This window comes from Dermacentor variabilis, chromosome 1 (genome assembly GCF_050947875.1).
Source record: "Dermacentor variabilis isolate Ectoservices chromosome 1, ASM5094787v1, whole genome shotgun sequence".
NCBI lineage: Eukaryota > Metazoa > Arthropoda > Arachnida > Ixodida > Ixodidae > Dermacentor > Dermacentor variabilis.
In genome coordinates, this window is record NC_134568.1 from 81,444,144 (window position 1) to 81,468,016 (window position 23,873).

General features: G+C 45.7%; 1 protein-coding gene and 1 non-coding gene across 2 annotated transcripts in view; one reads left to right on the forward strand and one right to left on the reverse strand.

The window, feature by feature from the left end:
* Positions 1-1,245: 1,245 nt before the first annotated feature.
* TRNAY-GUA (transfer RNA tyrosine (anticodon GUA)) lies at positions 1,246-1,332 on the reverse strand. The gene is given in 2 exon segments: positions 1,246-1,281; positions 1,296-1,332. It is a non-coding gene; the product is annotated as a tRNA-Tyr (tRNA).
* A 985-nt stretch (positions 1,333-2,317) lies between these two features.
* LOC142579923 (breast cancer anti-estrogen resistance protein 3 homolog) overlaps positions 2,318-23,873 on the forward strand; it is a 266,747-nt gene continuing 245,191 nt past the window's right edge. The window contains exon 1 of the mRNA XM_075690612.1: positions 2,318-2,606. Coding sequence (XP_075546727.1) covers positions 2,564-2,606 — 43 coding nt within the window. The 5' untranslated portion in view covers positions 2,318-2,563. The remainder of the gene's footprint in view (positions 2,607-23,873) is intronic.

A 23,873-nucleotide genomic window follows, 5' to 3' on the forward strand; every position in this document is an offset into this window, starting at 1 on the left:
CACGCTGTAGAGTAGTAAACCAGATGCAACCTGGTTAAGCTTTAAAAAAAATGTAATAAACTTTGTACTGTGTATGTATCGGAATGCATTGTGCCTGTGCATGGTGTTCACGGTGCAAATTTAAAAAAAAATTGAAGTGAAAAAATAGAAATGAGGTAGCCGCCGCTGGTGCTTCTAATCCGCTGGTCCTCCTATTGTCGGGATTTGCAGAAATAAAGCGAAAGTATGAATGCAAAGCCGTGCACGTCCGTGTCAACGATGACACGGACGAGGGGGGCCCCCGGAGCCCCCTCGTAGTCGGCGCCTATGGTATGGCGAGGTACTTATTTGGCTGGATTACACATCCGGGCGGCGGTGTCTATAGTTTTCGTCACGGTGAGCCTGGAACGCGAACACTTGCAGCAGTCAAATCAATTTTATTTAAAAATAGAGGTTGGCAAATATAAAGTTTTCCGAATGTGAACCGAATACGAATAGTAAAAATCGAATATCGAATAATCAAACACAGGCGCACATACTTAAAACAGGAATATGATTTCTTGTATGACTAGGTATCACGCCTGAGTACTCACTAGTGCAAAAAAAAAAAAAAAAAAGAAGAAGCGCACTCTGAGGAACAAAGGATCAGTTTTAAACCCAAGGCCCCTAATTGTCATTAAAAGATTGCACGTACAGCCCTTCGAAATCTATCGAGCCTGGTTGCAAACAAGCTCTCCAAGAATGAATGGCTGCTGCATGAATAGCTTCCCAAAAACGCTAAATAAATGGCTGCCGAAAACAAGATCCCATGCAGGTACTGGGGGAAAAAAGAAAGAAAAGGCCGCGGCGGAACTCGTACCCCACAAACTCATGTAAAAAGCCCTGTTGCAAGGAAAGCACCCCTGGTTGTATCTTGGGAGCTAACGCTGCTACATGACTAACTGCCAAAAATACTGAATGGAAAAACACCAGCAAAAATCGTGGTTATCACGTAGGTTTCAGCCGCGAAGCCGGAAACGAAGCTTGCATTACGAAATTTGTTTTTGTATGGCTTTGAAGACCTTTGTCCTTGTTTCACTACTAATAACTTGCAATACTTTGTTTAAGACAGATAACAGTAGGTTGTTGCGAAAATCTGGCTAGTTTCGAGTATTCGAAAATACTTTCTTGTCGAATAGTTAGTGTCCATTATTCTATTCGTATTCTAAACTTCCAACAATCGCCCACCCCCAATAAAAATGTGGAAGGAAGAAAAAAAGCACCGCCTCCGTCGAGCCGGATTCGAACCAGCGACCTATGGATTACTTACTTTGCAACTACAGTCCACCGCTCTACCAACTGAGCTATCGACGGAACAATGGTGCAAGCTTTAAAGAAGCTACATAAAATAGGCATTGTACTTCATTTGATTTTTAAAAATTTGTTTTTCGGATCAAAGAGTTAGCACGTTAGGCAGTGCAGTCATACACTTGCATTTGAAACACTAACTGCGCCTATAGCGAAGAAAATTCGCTATGACCATGTACTGCTGCAGTGTGCCCTAAATATTAAAGTCTTCACTTTGTAGCCGCATTCTCAGGATCGATCACTTCCAATAATCTCAGTTTCAGTTCATGTCGAATTACGGGAACAGCACACGTTGCGCGTGGGTATTGCGGTGTCGTCACGTCACGGAAAAGTAAAACTGTAGCCGAAATTGATCAATCGAGAATATAAGCAAATCATAGGGCAAAGATGTGCCGTAACGTAAAATGATTGACTCGAGTTGTCTACCGTCATAAGAACAGCGCGTTCGACCACCAAGGGAACTGTCGTCTAATACAAAGCACATCACACATGACACTAACAAACTGGTCGCTGATACATGGTTGCACCTCATGATACCTCACCTGTCCTTACCTCGTCACGAGCCGTTTGGGTTGGGCTTCACTTGTACCTAACCGAACACTACAACTGAGCATGCACGCGCAAAATGCTGCTAGTGGTTGCAGGTATTAATGTTGTTTCTCTATATGTGTTCATCTGTTACAATACCAGATAAACTCAAAACAAAGCTACAACGCAATGTACTGCAACAAATATGCAATCCGCGTCTGGCCTCCTTCCTGCCTTGGGACCCGCTCATTTTCTCAACCTTCTCTGCCGCCCTCTCCCCGCGGCTTTTCCAACGCCTGGCGCCATCTTACGGCTACAATTGCATCGAAGACACGAAGTCCTCGTTTTGCTGTCGCTCCACGGCGCTACGTATCCACGATTGGCGCGAGTTTTTGTTTGCTCACTTGGCCGCAACGCGCGTTTTCTTCTCGCTGCGGCGTAACTCCGGAACTTTCGTCAATCAGCGTACGAAAGCACGTGCGCCGCAGCGGCCAGCGCACACTGGATGAAGGCAACGTAGGCACGTTGACGCGTCGTTGCGCTCAAGTCTTCACAGCACGCGTGTGTGTTCGCCGAAGAGACGAGTTCCTCCGTGGCGTTGGCGCTCGCGTACCCGTATGAGTGCGTGTGAGCGCTCTTCTGGCGCACCGCTCTTTTCCATGCGGATTACGTGAACGTGAAATTTTCCAAACGCCGGAGAAGCCACATCATGGGAAATAAACACGCCGGATGCCTCCGTTCTCCAGACATACGTAAGTCGCTCTTGATCATTCTGCCGCGCGCTTCGACGCGCATGAGGAGCATGCTTCCTAAATCTCACTGTATTCGGAAGCATGCTCTTTGGAAATCGAGTCGCGTTTGAGAACGCAGTAGCAGCATACGCTTTCAACTCAATGCTGGCTGACTACGCGGCATGTCGCGGCGTTGATGGAGAATTACTGCGGTTAAATTATTATTCAGGACCTCAAATGCGGGAAGCTTATGAGAAGGTAAGAAAGAGTGCCAGGTGAATTTTCGAACTGGAGAAGTTGAGGGGATTAATGCCCTGGCAATGTTTGCTTTGAACGCGTGCAGCCATTTCACAGGAGCATTCGTTTCCACAGTAGCCGGTGCGACTCGGAACTCTTAGTGGTTGAGTTTATTGTCAATAATATGATGTATTTTTATTACTCTATTTTTTTGTCTTCTTCTTTTATAACATGGCAACCAAGCAATGAAGACCCTATGTAGAATAATACCAGCATATACACAAGACTAACCACAAGCCTCCTGTTAAGGCGCGTTAATTTTGAACATGAGGCTGATGGTTCGTTTTGTGTATATATTATTATTATGACTTCTTTTGGCATTGGGCCTTCAGCGCCACCGATCGATATATCAAGGTCGCGTTTGCGCGGATGCACGCTATTGAGGCGCCTTCGGAGCACCTCGACGATCTCGTGCACAACTTGGGCGATTTGCCGACACCCGACTGCATAGATTTAGAATTGTTCCTTTCCTAATGACTTGTCTAAGGCGGTGCATTCACATTTTTTCCGACGAATGATCCAAGATCTTTGCCAGTAAATGAACTTCAGTTTACGCTGATAAAAAAATGAAATTATTTCATACATATACATTCGGCGTTATATATTTTCTTGTATTTTATTTTAGTTACCATTATATGCGTCAACCTCCACAGAGCTAAATTTGATGCATTCGAGAAAAAAGTATATAGAACACGGTAATTTGGAAACTTCCGTTTTTTGTTTTTATTACAGAATTTTCGCAGACTTACATGATATTGTCAGCTTTCTTCGGTTTACACTTTCCAAGTTAATGCTGAAGACGTTCATTTTACAGCGAAGCTGTTAGCCTCTCGGTGGTCGGCATTTTTCGTGTCTGTCCGTGAACAAAAATTATCATCATCAGCTTGATGGCTCACACCCCCCTAAGCAAACAAAATGCAATGGCTCATCCCCCTCGTAATGCAGAGGCTACAAGCATTCAGCAAAGTGAAGCGAACAGTGCATACATTCATTGCAATCACGCATACAACGTACAGAACACCGTACGTTTCAGTAGAGAATAAACTCAAAACAAGCATCTTTCACCATCAGCAGTGGATCATACCGCTGTAAGGAATGGCTCATACCCCCGTAAGCACGAAAAAAAAAATGTAAAGGCTCAAACCCCCGTAAGGCAGAGGCTACAAGCGCTTAGCAAAGTGAAGCGAACAGTACATACATTGATTGAAATCACACCCATACAACACACAGAACAGCATAAGTTTCAATAAGTAACAGGCTCAAAACAAGCATCCGAACCATCAGCAAAGCATTGCATACCACCCTGAGCAGTTGTAGTGGTGGTTTTGCAACAGCTTCGCTGGACATCCACTTTCGCAGGGCCGGGTATGGCAAGTAGTTTTTTTTTTCATTTGTCAGTTAGCGAAATAGAACACAGCGCTAAATCCAATTTAGTACGCTGGTTTCCTTTCACTCGCCCTGAGTAAATGCTGCTGCATATTTTAAATATTAATCCTGGGAGTTGCACGAAGCACCGTTTTAAACGAATGAGCACATTTGAGGGTGTCAAGAATTTCGAGATGTGTACGTTAACTGTTTTTAAATCGAAACACTAATAGCACGTTGGACAGAGGCAGCATGTTTTCATTTTGAGAGAAACCATCGCTGTTGTGGATCGCTCGTATAGGTAAGCGTTGGAGTTGAACAACTCAAGGATTTATTAGGGCACGTGCCCGAGATGATGTCGGACCACAACTCGATCACTGCTGTGTGATCGAGTTGTGTCGAAATGTGCTTAACACATGCCGATACTATTTGCTCCATGCACTATACATTTTCTGCATTACCCTTTTCTCCCTCTCTTCTTTTGCTTTTCTTTTGGAACGCTGGAACACACGCTTGTATTTTACATCGCTGCCGCCGCCCTTGAGGCCCTTGTGCTTCCACGCGAAAACATTTTTCTTCTACGCAGTACGTGACTTCTATACAGATTGTGAACCCGCTGTTTCAGTGATGTCTCCTCTTTCTTATTGCGCAAGGTTTCTCATTGTTCTTATTATTTGCTTCTTATCGCTCCACTTGGAGTTTATATTATCGCCTGTCTGGGTATCCAACAAACGCCTCTTGTTCTTATGTCCTTCGGTATGAAAGCCAAAGGATAATGACCTGTATGCCTAAACACTAGTCGTACAACTCATTATTATTATTATTATTATTATTATTATTATTATTATTATTATTATTATTATTATTATTATTATTATTAAAACGCTTACTTTTAAGAAGTGGTACAGAGCATTACACGAAATGAAATGTTGCCAGTTTAGTGATCTTTAGTTAGATGTAGCTGCTTTTTACCCGCCATGGTTGCTTAGTGGCTATGGTGTTGGGCTGCTAAGCACGAGGTCGTGGGATCGAATCCCGGTCACGGCGGCCGCATTTCGATGGGGGCGAAAACACCCGTGTACTTAGATTTAGGTTCACCTTAAAGAACCCCAGGTGGTCCAAATTTTCGGAGTCCCCACTACGGCTTGCCTTATAATCAGATCGTGGTTTTGGCACGTGAAAACCCCATAATTTATATCTGGCTGCTTTTGGGCCGATACAGCAACTAAAAATTCGACTTTCCCTACGGGCAGCTAAATCAGCTATTGTTTCAAATTCTAATTACGAATTTAGCCACAAATATCCGTGTCATCGGGCTTTCTGACTCCTCGGCGTGCAGCCCTGTATTATAGTGTTGCGGAGTGACTGCCGCGTTCCAAACCGATAGCAGCAGCAAGGGGCACGCCCTGGTTATGCCGACCTTTAATAATTCGAAATGAACGTTAACGAAGTGTGAAAGCGAATCCACCGGAGTTTTCAGTTGGAAGGCTTCGATTCATCTTTTATTTTGCCAGCGTTACATATACATTTCAGTTACAATGTATGAACGAAAACACTAAGCAATATTTTATTAACTGGCGTCTTGCTCGAAGGTTTCGCAATCTGTGCGCGCTTCTGGTCTTAAAATAGATCGTCACTGTCGTTGTTTTGTGTGAGTTGAGTATAATGTGACTAACTGTCGTGTGCTACATATAGCCGCCGAACACACACCTCTTTGTTGGTGCTTTCCCGCGTTCCTTATTTATTTATTTATTTATTTATTTATTTTGCTGTGTTGTGATCTCACCACGTTACTGCTCATATGTCTCCCGCCACGCTCATCAATTTTGGTGTCGCAACTGGTTTCAAGGCAGTCTGTGCCAGGACAAACATTCACATACTTATTACAGCGGCGAAAATATCGGGCACACAGCCCTTCGTGCTGATATTTGTTTTTTGTTCTTCTCAATAAAATTTCCGATTTCATTAGGGCACGATCCATTACTGCTTGTGTTCACGTTCTTCTTTTCTTCTTTGCTCTTTCATCTGCATAAACCTTAACGAACTCTACCTGTTGTACACCCGGCTGCAGTGCAAGCAAAGCGTGTGGTCAGGCTCGGGGTGGTCCGTGCGCTAGAATAGTTCGTAAGAATGGGGTCAGCGAACTGTGGTAGAGGCGAACAAGAAGTCTTCGGCATATGACAATTCTTACGACTAAGGGGCATTGGATGGCATGTCTCCGACTGCACATACCAAATGGTACGTCGCCCCTCGTGGGGCTAGACTCCTGCACACGAACTCGCCTCACAAGCATGAGTTTTATCGTGAGTGGATGTTTGCTAAGCCAGAAGACAACCAACCAAACAAACAAACAAAAAGAAACGCAAAAGAATGGAAAGGCGGTGGCGACGCCATCTGCCTTGAATTTTCTGAGCTAACAACCCGTGGCGTCATGAATTTTGGCAGGGTACGTGCGAGCCTATATATAGTTAATTGTGTATGTATGACAAAGGTATACACTGAATTCTGAAGGAACGAAAGACAGCCTAGCAACCTCCGCAAACGTTTTCTGCGTAAAAACGGGCTGAATACGCGGCAAACACATTCAATATCCGTGACGTCACACTTACGAATCGGCTTTGTGGCTTTGGTGCGAGTTCAAAAAACTGTATACTGGCCTTCATTTCTATCCGCTAGTGGGCCATCTTTTTCTTTTCGGTCAATTAAAGGCCAATAGAGGTAGTTCTGAAGGCGCACTTCCCTCTAAACTGCTATAGTGTTTCTATTTAGCGTCCCCTTACACGCCCCCTTCACTTATGTACCGATACCTTCATGTTAAGGCGACGGCGCAGAATATTCTGCTTTTATACTGTGCCCCTTATTCCCTCTTATCCCTTGACAGCACTTATACCTTAATTAAAGACGAAGCTTAGTGCGATTCTTTTAAAGTTAATACCTGTAGCTTTTCCTGCACACCGCAAGGAAGCGTAAAGCTTTGTCAGAGGCGCTGGAAACATATGTGAAACTGCCGTTTTAAAAGCGTCGGCAGGCATAGCTACTTTTCTTTAAAGTTTTCTGATCGGGAATATTCTGATTTGCTAACTACATGTGGACCGATTCCAGCTAAGTTTACAAATATTGATCTGTAAATACTGCCAATATATTTCTCCGATTTGTTGTTCCATCTTTTACTACTCTGTTGGGGAAAAGTATAGCAAAAATTGTTTCGAATGTTTCTCCATATCCTTAGCCTTTCACCGGAAAACAGCCTTCTGACACCTAAGGTATAAGTAAGTAAATAAATAAATAAATAATCTTGACAGGACTCGCCTGAGAAAAGAAAGTGCATTGATTTCGGTCACGTACACGATCCTCGACAATTCACATGGTTTCTTTTCATGCGCAGTGTAGTTGCGCTTTTCAGCTAAGTTTCAAAGCTTCAAGTGCTTCCTAGCGATTACCGAGCAGAATAATAAGAAATGCAATGCAGGGGAACTGAACTGATATCTAAGAGAAACTGATTCCTGAGGGGTGGCTGATCAGAGCGAAGGAGCGAAATAGAAGAGAAGAAGAGTGTAGCAGAAAGACGCCAGTAACGTGTCTCCCAGAAAAAATATTTCTCCTGTAACACCGCGTCTCTCTGTCTGTCCTCGCTTACGCTCGTTTGCTGGTTCGGCGCGCCCTTTCCGACTTTGGTGTTTTCCGCCCTGATTCCGCTGGCGCGAATGGCACTTCGCCTGGTCGTCTTGGTGCGCTTCGGACCGCTCTCGCAAGCAGCGTTTTCTTCGACGAATGAGAGCGCGCGACTTGCGTTCGGCCGCTTCATTTCGGTCGCTCTCCTCGATACCGCGTCGAGCGCTCTCGAGTGCTCCGAGCGCTGTCGTCAGTGCAGACGTCGACATAAGCGCTTCCCACCGCGTCATCACAACACAGCGTCGCCGCCGTTGGCGACGGTCCTCCATAGCTTAAGGCGTGTCAGCGAACGCTCGTCCCACCGTCAGCCGTTTTTTTCTGGCAGCTTCGGTCCAGGCGAAATCGGACGTTTGCTGCATAGTCACGTGGCTTCGCCTCTGCCATTTTCGTCCTCTGCCTCCTCTCCTATAGACTCTTGATTCGGAGAATGGAGGCGACCAGTTGAATATACCATAAGTTTGCGATTTCTGCCCCGACTTTAGCCAGCTCAAAATGTCTATAATTATATCGGGAAAACGCCGCGTGGACACCTTGGTAGCATTCTGCCACCGTGCTATAGTGGCTTGCTTCGCAATGAAATGATGCCGGAGCAGCAGTAGTATCCCGCAGAAAGCCAATTAGAGCGTCCCGTTTCTCCGTCTCACGAACATGCTTTGCGAAAGAATCCACCATTTCGTCCTCGTCGGTAACAGTGGCGACGGGCGTGCACCCATTCATGTGGCAGTACCTCTTGCTAGCATGCCGCAGTCATTCGATAGCCGCGTTGCTGACGCCTTCTTCGATAAGCCATCTCTGATAAGAACGCCCACTTCCGGTGTGCCAAGTGGGCGTGCTAAGAGCCGAGGTGTTTCTGCCCTCGATGCCGGAATTCCTATACCTCTGGAGCAGCGAGCCTAGTCAGTCGGAAGCATGCGTCAAAGTGCGTTTCGAACAGGAGTTATTGAGGAGAGAAACAGACGGCGTCATTTTTGGTGGTCAGTGCAGGGCTATTACATACCTTTGTTCAGTTTAACACTTTTCGGACTTTCGAATTCATACATTTAAATTAAATTCTGACGTTTTATGTGCCAAACCCATGATAAGATTATGACCACCTGAGCTTCCTTAACGCGCACCCAATGCACGGTATACAAGCGGGTTTTTTTTTTTTTTTTTTTGCATTTCGTCTCTATCGAATTAGTTCACCCCACGGCGGTCGGATTCATACATGAAGAGCAGCGGAAATATATCGCGTAAAAAAGGGGGAAAAAGGAAAAGAAGAAGAAAGTATGGTTGTCGTGGCAGGATTTTTTGTCAGGAGGAAAGGAGAGTGGGAGCTGTTGGTTTTTATCACTGCTAAGCAGAACACGTTGGCCTTTGTGTTTGCGGTGCACCGAAATGCGCCTATTTTTGAAAGAAAACTGATCGCCGAAACGCACCCGTTGCTTTTTCTTTTTTTTTCTTGGAAACAAACACCGGAAAAATCACGAACATCGGCAGCGGTTGACACTTCCGCTGCCCGGCGCTTTGCGCCCCCATCCTCTCCGCCTGTCGCTTTTAGAGAGGTTGAGTGCGCACGCTTCAGGAGCCTGGGAACCGACACTTCTCGTTCCTGGACATATTTCCGGACGTCGAAAACCGCTGCGAATGTCAACGAGCATTTTCTCCTCTCGTTCTGCTGCTTCCAGACTCACGATGAGTTCTTAAGTCGGAACACTCCTTTCCTTTCCCACTTTCTTTTTCTCCTTCTTTCTTTCTCTCTCTCTCTCTCTCGTATTATTTAGGGAGGTGGGGGTGAGAGGGCTCAGGGGGTGAAAGGTTGTTCCCTATTTTTTATTTTTATTTTTCTGCAGGCTTATCTCACGCATCACACCCTCACACCTTCTTTCTCCTTGTTCCCATGTGTGGCTCCACGTCCGATCACGTCGTTACCACTTCCCATTTTGGCGAGCAGGCTGGCTGAACTGGCATGCTGGCAGTCAATTTAAGAACAAACCTTTATTAGCTACTTACCATATTTCCAGACTGATTCCTTGTACTGAGTGGCGCGCCCGCAAACAAGACCTTGAACAGTGGAGGTTGTGGGCGTGGTCGGGCTTAATAATTGTCACCCGTGCTACGTCTACTCTTCTTTTGTGAACTTCGACAATCTGACTTCGTTGCTCACACGAAAAATATGGAGAAAGCTTAAGAAGGAAGGTTTAGCTCGGGCCCAACTCCGATGCCGCCTATTCAAATACATGTAAAACGAAGAAATGCTTTTCTCTGATAACCCCTGAGCCGATGTTTTTTTCATTTATGAATTGAATTTTTTACAAGAATTGTCGAAAATCGGTAAGTTAAAAACAAAATAATAGAAGCACGAAGTTTACAAATCCGTAACTCTGCACTAAGAATCGATATCGCAGTTCTGTAAACTACATCCGTTAGAACATCCAAAACGGAAAAAGATTGATGTAATAATTTATATCTTACGCGAACTTGTTGCGTTGTATACAAGGGTTTCGCAAAAGTCCTACTCACACGTCACTGGTGTATTCAAAAGCCATGTATAACAAATCAATTTTGTGCGCTTTCGATAAACTGTTAGATGCAATTTGACAGAATTGTAACACTCGTTGCTGAGTTACAGAGTTGTAAACCTGATAGTTTCTTTTTTTTTAATTTCCGATTTTCAACAATATCTATAAAAACTATAAACGGTTTTAGTCTAGAATCAGCTGCCAACAGTCACTAGAATTTAGCGTTTTCTTTTAAATGCTACAAACCTCACCAAATTTGAGACAGTGGTTGCCGAGAAAGATGATTTCTCCCTTTCCGGGTATTTAGATAAGAGCCCCCGAGCTGAAGCTTCCTCTGAAGAAGGAAATAAAAAGGAAATACTTGTGCAGTTGGAGCGCTCTCACCCCGCCGGAGGTTATCTTTGGCAGTAAATAGTTGCTGAGGAGATTCGTTGCCGGAATAAACAGATGACTTTTCCTGCTTAATTTTTTAACTGTAGGATTGGTAAATCGCTTTAAAACATATATAACAGCGAATGTGGAAATGCCGTCCTTGGCGCTGAGTACACGCTGCGCTGAGCCCGAGACATGTACTATACAGCGCCAGTCTAAGCGCTCGAAAATTAAGTAAAAAATGTGCAGACTTCAGCGATTCGTACAGCTCTGAATTCGTTTAAAGCCACAGCAGTTACTCCCTCGACTTTCCTCAATGCCCCCAACTCTGTGTAAAATTTCTGGGGCTGAATTCGTAAAGCCTTTCGTTTGCGAGCGCTCTCTGCCATTTTTCCGGGCACCTTCTATAATCATATGTCCAACACCATGACTGACTGGCGGCTTCCCTTACGAACAGTTATAGCGTAAGGACGCTTCTTGTGATACGCGCCCTGCAGCCCTGTTTTGACTTCTCCAACTATGCGACGGCGTTAATCAGATGGTGAAGAGGGCAACACGATGAAAATGACGCTAAGACGACGATGGCACGACAACGCCTACCGCAGCGTGACAGCACGGAGAGACTGGCGGACGGGTCGGAGCTGCTCCGAACTCTGCAGCTTCTGTCACGCCGCCGCAAAATGTTGGATATGGTGCCCTTGGCTACATGGTAATCAAACGACTAATCTATCGCGGCACGACGATGTACGCAGCAGCATAACAGATAGACAAATGGACAGCGCAATCCCCGCGCTCAGCTTAAATATACGCATGTGCAGCGTCCGTGGCGCTCCTGGCAGACGCTCGTAAGGATTCAGACGAGCTTAACTTTCTGTCAATGTTAACTAATTTTCGCTAATGAGCCTCTTAAATTATTTGCGACGCTGGTCCAAATGAACGTGCAGTTGTAGTTGAGAAACGCACGTCCGACTATTGGTGTTTGAGAGAAAGCAGCTTGGAGCGCGCCATAGCAACGTGTTGACTAAGAGAGTGACTGGGCGCGCGCCTCCTGCCTTGTCACTGAAGGCCGTTGTCGCCTTTCCTGTGGCAGTGCGTGCTGTCGCACCCATCGCGCTCGCTCGCGTGTAGCCCAGTGGCTGATTAATGAGCAAGCTGGTCGACCCGTTCAGCCAGTGTCGCCAATAACAAGCTGACAACGACGCCGACTGTGTTACGAGAAGTGCAACTACACCTATTTACGGCTCTCTTTTTCTTTTGTGGAGAAGCCCCCCCCCTCCCTCCCCGTCAATCAGTGCCCCTATAGAGGAATCGCCGTAACATGCTTTCAGATATTCTTTTTTTTTCCTATTTGTTGATTGCGGCAGCGAGCCGCTGCCATGGACGTCACTTTCTATGACACCGCTTAGCTTAGGAGAGTCCTGTTTGAAGCATGGCAGGCAAGTGGCCCGCACTTTCTCAGAAACATAGAGCTGTTGCTCGTTGGCTATAGCGTACCCTCACTGGCGCTGTCATTGACCGAATTCGGATTTAATTGTAAGTAAAAGCAAACAACGCGGAAAAATGTTGTAAAAAAAAATCGTGAAATAAAAATGATTTGTTTTTTCACGAACATCACTTTTAGACGAATACTGACTCTTTGTTGTCTCTATACACTATGACACGTGCACGTTCAATTAAATTCCTTTTATTTTTCCAAAACAATCTTAGAATGGTTTACAGGGCTAAAAAACTGCGGCATGCAGCTTGGCAGAGGCCCGGTAAAGACAATAAAGGGGCTTGAGATCAGGGCACACATGGTGCCCAACCTCGATGTACAAGCTAAACCTGAACAAAAATATAGCATTAGATAACATAGGAATAGATAACAGAGAATTGAATGTCATATTATCAAATACTAACATGAACATCGTATGCCGTAAAAATACTATAATATAAAAATATATTAAGCTGTAAGGATGTCAGAAACAATACAATAAGTTGAAAATTGTGTAAAAAAAGCACGTAACAATAATACACATGTCGCTTGAAACAAAGGTAAAGAAGAACATATATAGTCAGCAGTGAAGAAACTACAGTATACAAAACAAGGCAACGTGAGACAAAAATACACACATACATGATGATCATTAGTACGTGTAACAAAGCAATTAAGCAATTATGGTTTTAGGAAGAGGTGACGTATTGATGTCAACGTGGGCTTCGATATGTCTTCGCACCTGACGTACCTTAACATTGTGCTGCAAACACTGCAATTTATAGAAAGTACAAAAGCATGGTATGAGCCACAAGTCAATGTAACGCGTGTGAACCTTAGTGCAATTGCGGTCACAAAGTTTCTGAAGATGGGGAGAAGACACATAATATGAACGCAACAAATCAAATTCATACATAAACTGTATTTTCACAATGTTATCTATAAGAAAGAAATAATCTGTCGTAGATGAATAATCTATATTTGCGATGTTGCGAAGAGTCTTCTTCGGTACGTCAATTTTGTGTGTGTGTGTGTGTGTGTGTGTGTGTGTGTGTGTGTGTGCGTGTGCGTGTGTGTGTGTGTGTGGTAAACCCAGGAAACTGCAGTAACTATATGCGAAGCAAATTGTTCATCATAAAGTCGTAGTTTTGCCTCCACGGGAAGAATTGCACAACAACGTGACAGTGCCCTTGTATTCACAGCTCACGGAAATGTTTTTACATAGAGTGTCAATGTAGGAATCCCATGCAATATTCGAGCTAACTATGACACCAAGAATTTTATCTTCGCCGACTATTTCTATCCTGCGACCGTCACCACATATATCCTGTTCCAACTTGTTTACTTTCTTGTGCGGAAACAAAGATTACCTGTCTTTTTATTGAATATTCAGTAGATACATATGAGCGCAACCTGGAACACGGGCGAAGAAAGAGGCCGGGACGCGCGTTGTTTTGGGCGGTTTAATCCTGAGGTGATTGGAACGCGACCGAAGAGCCAAGGCCCGAATTCACAATGCTTTTTGTGCCCTTTGCCATTGGCCGGTCGCCTTCGCTAATAATATGTGTGACATCAAGATTGGCTTGCATTCGCTTTTACGAGCAGTTCTAGCTTAGAACGTGTTTGTGAATACAGGCCCAGTTTCTCGTGAACATGATTACATCTTGACACAAGAGCGTCTTCATCAGAGCCGTAGAGTAGGATAGTGCTGTCATATGATGCATTTTTTGCTTGTATCAATATTTACAATATCGTTAATGTACACGTTAAACAAAAGATCATTTGAAATGCTGCCTTGGGGCACACCACTTTCTATAAGGAGGGGGAATGAATGGTTGTCATCCATACGGACACACTGACTCCTATTAAATATGGACGAAATAATTCCGGGCGTTTACCGAAAATGCCATGGTCTGAGAGTTTTATATAAGGATGTTATGAATAAGTAAATCGAAAGCCTTATTAAAATCAATGAAAAGACAAAAATTGTAGACTTATTTTCATAGCTTCTCAACACTATGTCTAAGAGTTAATAAAGCTCTTTCAATTGAACGTCCTTTCCTGAAACCAAAATGTGCGTTGGAAAATAGATCCATTTCATCAAATAAATTAGTTAAACGAGAAAAGAATATTGTTTCTCTCATTTTTGAAATAGGAGGCACAACCGATATCGGTCTATAATATTTGCTTCATTCTTATTGACACCTTTATAACGGACAGGTACCGTGGCTTTCTTTAAGTGCATCGGGAATTGACCTAATTGAATAACAGGGTTAAAAATGCATACAGGTACAGGTATAATAGGTATACAGGTACAGGTATAATAGATTCAATAACATATTTTACAGACTTTATCTGTAAGTTCCCTATTCTATAGTTTAAATTTGTTGTTATTAAGGCCTATGAATGTGCTTAAATTTTATCTTCATATCATGGAGAGAAAAGCTATCAGCAGGGCAATCGATTGACGGCCCGATGACCGGTAGGATAGTACCTGGCAGAGTGTTTACTTATTTAAAATAATCAACGAGCCTGACCGATAATTACGCGGTTATTAGCTTTTTGGGTTTTTGAGGTTTGCTTTCGTGACCCAGGGCCGTATAACGTAAAACTATCCCAATATTTTTTTTATTCCAATCTCCTGACGTCAAATGTACGTAACTGCCCACGTAGGCATTGGGCGGTAACCGCAGGGTTGTCTGAACAGTCCAATGAAACGCTCTCACTCGTTTACAGGTCACTTTTGTTTGCTTTCCAAACGAATAACATTGCCTACATTGGGCGATTTTTCTTATCTGATTGGCTGACAAGAGGCGAGGGGCACGCTCAAGTGCAGAAGGCTTCGATAGGGCCTAGACAGTGCAGTGGAAGAAGGTGGTGCCGGCGTCTGCGATTGGTCCGCTTCGATCCCCTTACTTAGCTTGCGGTGGGGTCGAAAATCGCGGCGGCGTGCAACGGTGTGTTAAAAATGCAGCTAAAACGGAACCTCAGCAAAGAAGAGTTGGCAGAGTGATGTTGTATACTTGCTGAAAGCGCTCAATAAAGCCTTACACTGCCACGTAAAATGTTATTATACGGAAATAAATCCATGCTTTCTCGCAGGTGCAAATAGGCAGTGCCTGAGCAATCGTCAGCCAGCCATCTTGCTCTTCCTTTCGGAATGGGGCAGCCTCCAGCTATTCAGAAAAAAAAATAGTTTTGTTCGGCATATTAATGCGTCTTTACCGCGTACACGTCACTTTGACGCAATGAGTTTTCGCGGTATTGTGACGTCGAGTGACAGACAGGTAAATTGGGCGCGGCCTGAAACCTTTTGACTAATAGCAGCAGGTTAATGTCGAAAAGGCGTCCAATCAGAACGACTTTGCTTTTATTCGGTCTGTACATGCATGATCAGTGTGTACACTTTACATCAGATGGGTAGCTCTCGCGTTTTTCCTGACGTCGCGTGACAGACTGGCGAAGTGGGGGTGGCCCGAGCATTTTTTTACCAATTGAGGAGGGCTGACTGCGGAACTGGAATAGAAAAACTTGGAATAGCTTTACGTTATAGCGCCCAAGGTGTTAAACGATTTTTCTTATTAATTGCCTTCCTGTGAGCCGGCATGACGCAAGGCTTTTTAGTTCTTTTTGGTGGATTAAACGCTTTAAAAGGAAAGTGTACAGCGTAAATTCGCACAAAAATTTCAGTGAACTTTGAATATGTATCGTTCACATTTTTTATTCTGCATATATAATACCAATCCTGAGCACTGATGTCACGTCAGAATAAAAGTAAAGCCTCATCTGATACACAGTGCCTCGTAATTGTGTTATTTCAGCTAACTTTATTATTTTCGGGGGTAAAGAAAATTTCGAAGGTTGTACAGTGGTCACTTACGTCGGAGGCTGTGGTTCCAGCATCAGAGACACCAGTTTCGCTGTTAGTAATAGGATTTAGTTATGGTTTAGTAACACTTAGTTAGGATTTCAAGATTGGCGTTTCTAGAGTACTGTTCAAGGTGAACAATCTGCGCCTCAAGTTCTTCACTTTTCCTTTCAAGGGACACGTATTTTGCATTGATTGCCCGGCTGTCTTTTGAGAGTTTATTATTCTTTGCTATTTCAGTTTCAGTTCTCTTTTTCAAATCGTCTATTTCCACGTGCGCAAAGTCGATGCTTTGTTGACATGCTCCGCCCTTTATTCTTCAATTCATGGATTTCGTTGAGCATGACACTTCCGTATGCTTCGCGTGACGATTTCAATTCTACCTTGAGAATAATCTTTCAGTTTCTGAAAGATTGCCCTTTAATTTGGTTAGCTGTTTTTACACGATACACAGCTGTTCTAGCGAAAACTTTATCTCTGCGCTCTGTCTACACGAAAGAAAATGAAAACGCATCGAAATCTGTCTGCGCTCCGTGCACGACGCGGAAGGCTGCCGTTATAGCAGCGTCCGCAACCGGGCTTGTTGGAGAAGTATGGGAGAGGCCTTTGCCCTGCAGTGGGCGTAACCAGGATGATGATGATGATGATGATGATGATGATGATAGCAGCGTCCTCTTTCGGCGGACTGTAATTCGCCCACACGGAATTCAAACGGTGCACAGACGAAGGCGTCCTCTCTCTTGGCGAGGTATAAGGCAACTCTCGGCATCCTTCCTCCGGCGCTCGAAATCGGGAGCAAGGGGCATCCGGCAGTGCAACGACCACGAGTGGTGCCATTGTGGCCCACTTGAGCCTCGTTGGGCCCACGCTCGTCCTGCCGCGCAGTGCATGTGGCCGACGGCTTGGGCTCTCGGACGCCTGCTGCACGGGCGGAACGACGGCCGAGCTGCAGACAGGCGGGGCAGCGGTGTCCCCCGGCCGACGACAATTGACGGGCGGGCCCCCCGTGGCGATATGGCATTCGGCGCGCGACACATATATTGCCGCCGCTTCGGCCCGTCTCGAACCAGGAAGTTGACGTTCATTCCAGTTAATTTACAACGCCGCATCGGGAACAGGCTGGGAGGTCCGCTGAGCTGATACCCAGTGACGCTTTTGAGATACTGCTCTACGAGAGAAGAAGTTATAAACAGCGCTGTTTTAGGGAACGCTGCCTCCGCAAAATTTACAGCATTGCTTCCCGCTTACGATTGTGGATGCTTGAGCAACAACATCCCTTCATTATGTTTTCAGAAAACTTTTACGCCATTTTGTTTAAATCAGGACGTACCGAAGAGAAAGAGTAGTCAACGCTTACTTTACGAAACAAATTATTTAAATATTTTCTGTCGATCTTATAGTTGCCGTTGCGTTGAACTTATGACCGAGGGCTGCTCGCTCTTTAAGGTGCACGTAGATAAGCTGATGTATGTTACTACGAGCTGGGTCTAGATACTCTGCAACGCCTCGTTCTTGCATGCGGGAACGCGGTTGAATACTTTCCTGGCGTCTTGCTGTTTAGTGCGCACAACATAAATAATTTTAAATATACGAAAAACACTCCTCATGATATGAAAATAAGGCGGTGTTATGAAAAATGAAAAGACTGTCAGTGTATTGGTAATCTTGGCATTCCACAGTGCGGTGCACACTGTTCCGCGCACATTGCACAGTAGCCTACGCGCATTTCTAGTCAGCTGTAGCGCACTGCTCACACGACTGCTTTGACCGCGGATTGGAATTAGAATAGGCGGCGCTCGACGTTTAAGTGTTGTCGCTCATACGTCAGGAGTCGGTTCCTCACGCTTGGTGCGCGTTCTGTTTACGTGAGTAAGCACGTCCGTGGGGCACGTCAGGTGAAGTTTCAGCCCCTGCTTCCACGTATATCGCCACCGTCTTTTTCTCTTTTATTTTAATTCCAGCTCATCAACTTGAACAACTGACTGCAATCTCGCTAGATATTAGCAGATAATGTATGAAAATATTGCAAGCACTTGATTACCACATTTCCCCACCTTTCATCCTGAAACTTATGAGCAATTTCCTATTTCACCAGACCAATCAATTTGATGCTGCCATGCGTATACCTCAGCCACCATGTTAATTACTTTTCTTATTCAAGGTTTTATTGAATATACAGCAGACGCCCGAATCGAAGTTAGACAAACCAGATGTGCGTATCTCGGACTTCTTGATTGTCACACATATATCTGGGTCAATATTTAACGTAGCAGATCGTATGCTAAAGCGCTTTTTAAGAATTAGCGCTGGTCAACCGTGATAGCGAATTGCCAGTGGCAAACAGTTCTTACGAAATAAATGCTTTGTGATTGTTATCGCTATCCTGCAGGTGGAAGTATAAGTGCGGTCGTATACTGAGCTGTCTGAGCAGCCTTTCGACATGACCACAGTGAGAGGTAGCCTCATATTGATTACTCCATCTCACAAATCGCTTGCAACACAATGGAAGCTGCAGGACTCCTTAGCCAATAGGAAGGCCGAATGCCTCTCGAGATATGTTCATCCGATACCTGTCGCCTATTCAGCAGCTGTGAATTCGCTGTGTACGACGCGATGCGCACAGGTCCTAACATGTCACATATCGCTTTAACGTGTCATGTACCAAGCAAAACCAAAACTCTCTAATCCTGTAATTAATCAGACAGCTACGCCCAAAACTATATTCCGCTGCACAAAGATACTTCTTGTATAGGCCTCGTACCTTAGGCAGCGCTGTAAACGACTTGTGAGTATCGGTGTAGCAGTGAGCAGCTTAGGCAAGAGGGCGAGTTCGAAGCCGATCGGGTACTCGGCAGCGACCTCAGCGTGTGCTTGAGCACGGGTGTTTGGGCAGAAGTTGCACTGGAAGGACGCCACTGAACCGAAGGATTTTAGTCTTTTTTTACAGCGAAGATGTTAGCCTCTAGTTAGTCGAGATATTTCGTGTCTGTCCGCAAAAAAAAAAAAGAAAGTGCATATCGCCTTTGGAGTCAGGCACACGACACACAGCTCAGTATCTATTTTAATAAAACAAAGCACAAAACAAGCGTCAAAGCCGCATGATGGATGATAAGGCGTCTGTGAACAACGCGAGGCGCGTTCCTTTTCCCCGCGTGTGTTTCCAGGGAAAGATTACGGTTGCATAAGCTGCTCCGGCGGGGAAGGGGCAACATCAGCATGCGAATCAGTGAGTGGCGTCACCAAACTTCATATATAAAAGAGAGACCTGCTTAGCAACTCATTCAGTTCATTGCAAGGTCGCTATGGGTAGACCACGCAAAGTAGCCTGAATACGATGAGAGTCGAAGAGTGCAAAATCGTGATGCTCAACAACGGTGTCGGGCTAAGACTAGGCAGAACAATAAAACATTTCATATCCCCATCGACGCCATTTGAGTGGTTTTCTAACAGCTTCGCTGACCATCCACTTTCGCACGGTCGGGATGGCGAGACAATTTTTTTCACCAACATCGTTCGCGCACAGATCATCGAGAAGTGCCGTATTACACGAAGCAATTCTAGAAATGACTTGCAAAACTACTGAGGACGTGAGAAAAGGGAGACAAAGACACACGGCTTTGTTTACGGCCTGGCTTTTACTCGCCTCTTATAGAATGAGGGACAATATACCGCGTACAACATTGCGGTTGCGACGAAATTGAGTAAAGAGCACGTTCTGCACGAGCTTGCACGCGCTTCTTCGATGCCAAAAGAGCGTCTTTCCGTGCTAGCGCAAGCTGATTAGACAACTGACATTTCGAGGAGAGAAACGTACTGCGACCTTGACCTTAGACGTCATTATTGTACAGAGGTACTAGAGTAGCACTAAGGTTCCAAAAGACGCCTAGATTGCGAATGCTTGGTGGACACTGACGTGTGTGCGCGTTCTCCCTTCCTCCCTACTCCTCATAATTTTAGAGGGCAACTATCCCGTTCCTGCGGCGAACGTCGGCGTTGTCCTGCGGCGTAACCTAGCGAACGAGCGAAGGATGAAAGAGCAAACGCGGAGCGTCGCGGTAGATGAAAGACACGAGGGGGAAAGCGGAGAGGAGGGTATAGCGAAACCATGAGGCGGAAAGCGGAGGAGGGTATGGCTATAGTATGGCAGTAGCGTGAGAAGAAAAGCGTAGTGCGGCGATGATGGCCAGAGTAGCGCGCGTTGTCTAGGTGGTCTGTCGGCGGCGGCTGCTGTGAATCGCGCCCACGCGTCACCTACGCGCTGGCTCTCGCGATCTCCAAATCAGCGAGGCAGTCGCGCCGCACCTCGCTCCTTTGCAACGCGCCGCACGAGACAGATTGTCTGCGCCAGTTAATATATCGCGGAATGAAAACGCGTGTACAGCTGCGCCCAAATTTCGCATTAGGGAGTATCGTAATCGTTGGTGAACTTTCTTATGCGTCATCTTTTTTCTCCCCCAGTGTAGGGTAAGAAACCGGATGCAATTCTTGTTTGTTGCTTATACCTTACAAGTCGCCCAGTTCACCTCTCTTAACGTTAGCCTGACCCGTTCATACTTTGTCGCCGCTATTAGGAAACGGTCATGAGGGCAGCTAGATTAGTGTTTGTCCGCAACTTTGCTGTGTAAAACGCATCCGATATGACATGAAGACGTACACGCGTTTTTAGGATTGACGTCACGCGGGAAGGCCGAGAACCCACTGCAAACCATGTTTTACAGAAATTCTGACGGAACGTAGCGTTGCCCGCTTCACCACTCGAGATATCTCGCTAGGCCATGTTGCCTGCATACTGGACAAGTAAACAGCTCCGTTGTTGTCAGTCGAAAATTTAGATCTGTCTGTTTCGCTGGGTCAATAGATCCGTGGATATATATTCAGGTGCTGCTATATGACGAGATTCTGTATTATGAGTGTAAGGACAGTCGTCTGCTGAAGAAGACGATGGATGTATCGGTTTAAGCCTGCTATTGCCGGCGCAACCGGTAGTCATCGGCTTGTTGTCGTGCGCCGAATACTGCGGAAAGAAAATGCAGCTGCGGTTCGCAGACGCTTCCGAAGGCGTGGCTTGCAGAGCGATGGTATGACCGGTTAGCAAACATTTTCCTGGTAAGGAGTGAAGGCTGTTCTCGCAATAGTATATATATAATACACATGGTGTCAGCTCTGCCGAGAGTAGCATCGTTCGCGCTGTTTGCGACGAAACGACGTCGCCGTAGTGTCCGTTCGCACGCACGAGTTAGAAAGCGGAAGTGGACGCGTGCGCTGGCTTCTGCTCAATTCCTGCAGCCGCTCCTCGCTGGTCGACTATCGGCGCCGGCCTCTTCAGCGGCCTGAGGCGATTGCCTGATAGCGAAACACACGTTGACCGTATAGGCGTTACTGTGATACGGCAGGGCCACTGCCGCTTGGAGTACTCGCCGGGGTGCCTGTATCTCGTATACTGAATCCCATGTTGCGAAGTTGTGTTTTTTTTTTTTTTTAACCGTGGGGACTGCTTGCGATCACCTGCTCGTAAAACTGTCGCGGTATTCCGCACTTGAGTCTGCGGCAGCGTTGACGCTACGGCACCAGTTTCGCAGAAATGCAGGCATTTTATTTGCTTTGCAAAAGTGTAAGTCACAATGGTACGCATAGCGGGTGGTTATGGTGCCCATAGTTTCTTATTTTCTTCAATGGCAGTTGTGAATTAAAGACGTTTGCTGACGCGGTTTATACAGAGGGCGATCCGAATGACATGCTTTTAGAGCTCCGCGAAGCAGCAAAGCGCTCACGGGTTGGAGAAGTCGCTAAGGAATACCAGAACAGTACGAACGCTTGTTGCATATTTGTTTGTTCCTTTCTGAAATTTTTTCTGCTCCCTGTATCCGATTTTGTTATCTACAATGCTGAAACATCCCAAATCAACTGTCCCAACTCGCCCAGACGAAAGCATTATTCAAAACTTTACCACGCAACGTTGTTGAATGTAAAGCCACGTTTGTCATAAAATTACTTTAAGTCAAATTGCCTATACATTTCAGTGACAAACGCGGGCGGGCTTCTGTGTGGAATTTTTGTTGATTCGTAGGTGCTTGAGCATTGAATGCTCTGCTTTCTCGAGTATAGTTGTGAGTTCCGGGAGTTATGGATCCGTTATTGTCGGGCAGTGTTGCAGTATAGATTGCAGGGTGCAGCAGTCGGGCAACGCGAGGAGTACCGATCGCGATGGTGGCAGGTAATGGGTGTAATGCGTGCACGAAAACGTTGTGCACAAGTGAAATACACTATGGCGCGAACACCGGCCGGTTTATCACCCGCTGAGTCCGGACCGCGAGATCTTTTTTTCTTTAATTATGGGGTTTTACGTGCCCAACCCACTTTCTGATTATGACGCACGCAGTAGCGGACGACTCCGGAAATTTCAACCACCTGGGGTTCTACGTACACCTAAACCCAAGTACACGGGTGTTTTCGCATTTCGCTCCCATCGAAATGCGGCCGCCGTGGGACCGCAAGATTGCGGTTGCTGTCCCGATTGAGTCGGAAAAACAAACTATGTTTGCTGGAGGGCGCGAGAGAAATATGCATGCACCATGCACCCTCCGCGTATGCAATGACGGACAAGTCGCAAAGAAGACAAATGTATGCGGATTTCGTGTTCGTCCTTTTATACTCGCAAACAGTTGTGGCGACCTTTCAGTAAATTCAATATTTTCGCCGGTCTCGTCTTACAATATCCCCAGAGTAAGGCATATCTGGCTTTGGAAAAATTTTACTCGTATTACGTGCGGGTGCATCGCGCAGGAATCGGCCACCAGTAGCTGGTTCGCTTGTGGTCGTGTGTTCGTGTGGATGAGGAGGGAAGTTGCTGGACAGGACACAGACGCGAACAGTAGTTCGCGAAGTGGGCTTCTTGTTGGGAAGGCGACAAGGGGACGGGCGCTGAAGTGAAGCGACGAAGCCACGATGCCGCGCGCGGCTATATCTGCGCTTGTCGAGTCAGTCGTTACGCCTTGCAGCAGTTCTAGTTTGCGCCGTCTTATTTTGGGCCAAAGAAATGTTAAGAAAGATAGTGCTATGATACATTTGATAACAAAAAATTCAAGTTCTGCGGCTCTGTCAGAACTCGAAGAAACAATGAACAAATGTCACGGATTAATTTCGCTCGTACCTCCTCTACATCAAGTTCGTTATTGCAAACAGTTTGTTCAACTGGAGCCTGCGAACGAGTGCGAGTGACAACTTCGCGGCCCATTGCTTGCGTTCTTCCGTGTGTTCGTCCTCTTTGGATATTGCAACGTAGCTCATGTCGAACAGGCAATGGATTGTTTCGTTGGTGACGAACATCACCTTCGTTTTGGCACTGAAAGAGCGCGTACCAAATGCATACTAATCGCACGGTCACTGTTATGTTTTTTTTTTTCAGTTCACCTAACCAGTGCGAACCTCTTGTCTTCGTGCCCCTCAATGGCTGCCACATACCTCGTTGCCAACGCGAAGGCGAAAGTAACACATCGCCCTGCCTTCATCCACCGTATGTGGTTTGAACGTAAGGAGAGAACACCCCATGCATAATGGAGCAAGCAGCTGAATCCATTCCATCGTGTGAAACAGCGAACTGTCCCACATACACACGGCAAGCATGTGCAGCCGCGGCCTTCAAACGCGGTCGCGCGGTCGTCCTAGGAGCCGGCGCGGAGCTGACGCTTATGGGGACTCGTCTGCAATCGGACACCGCGCGAGATAGGGTGTCGCCGTGA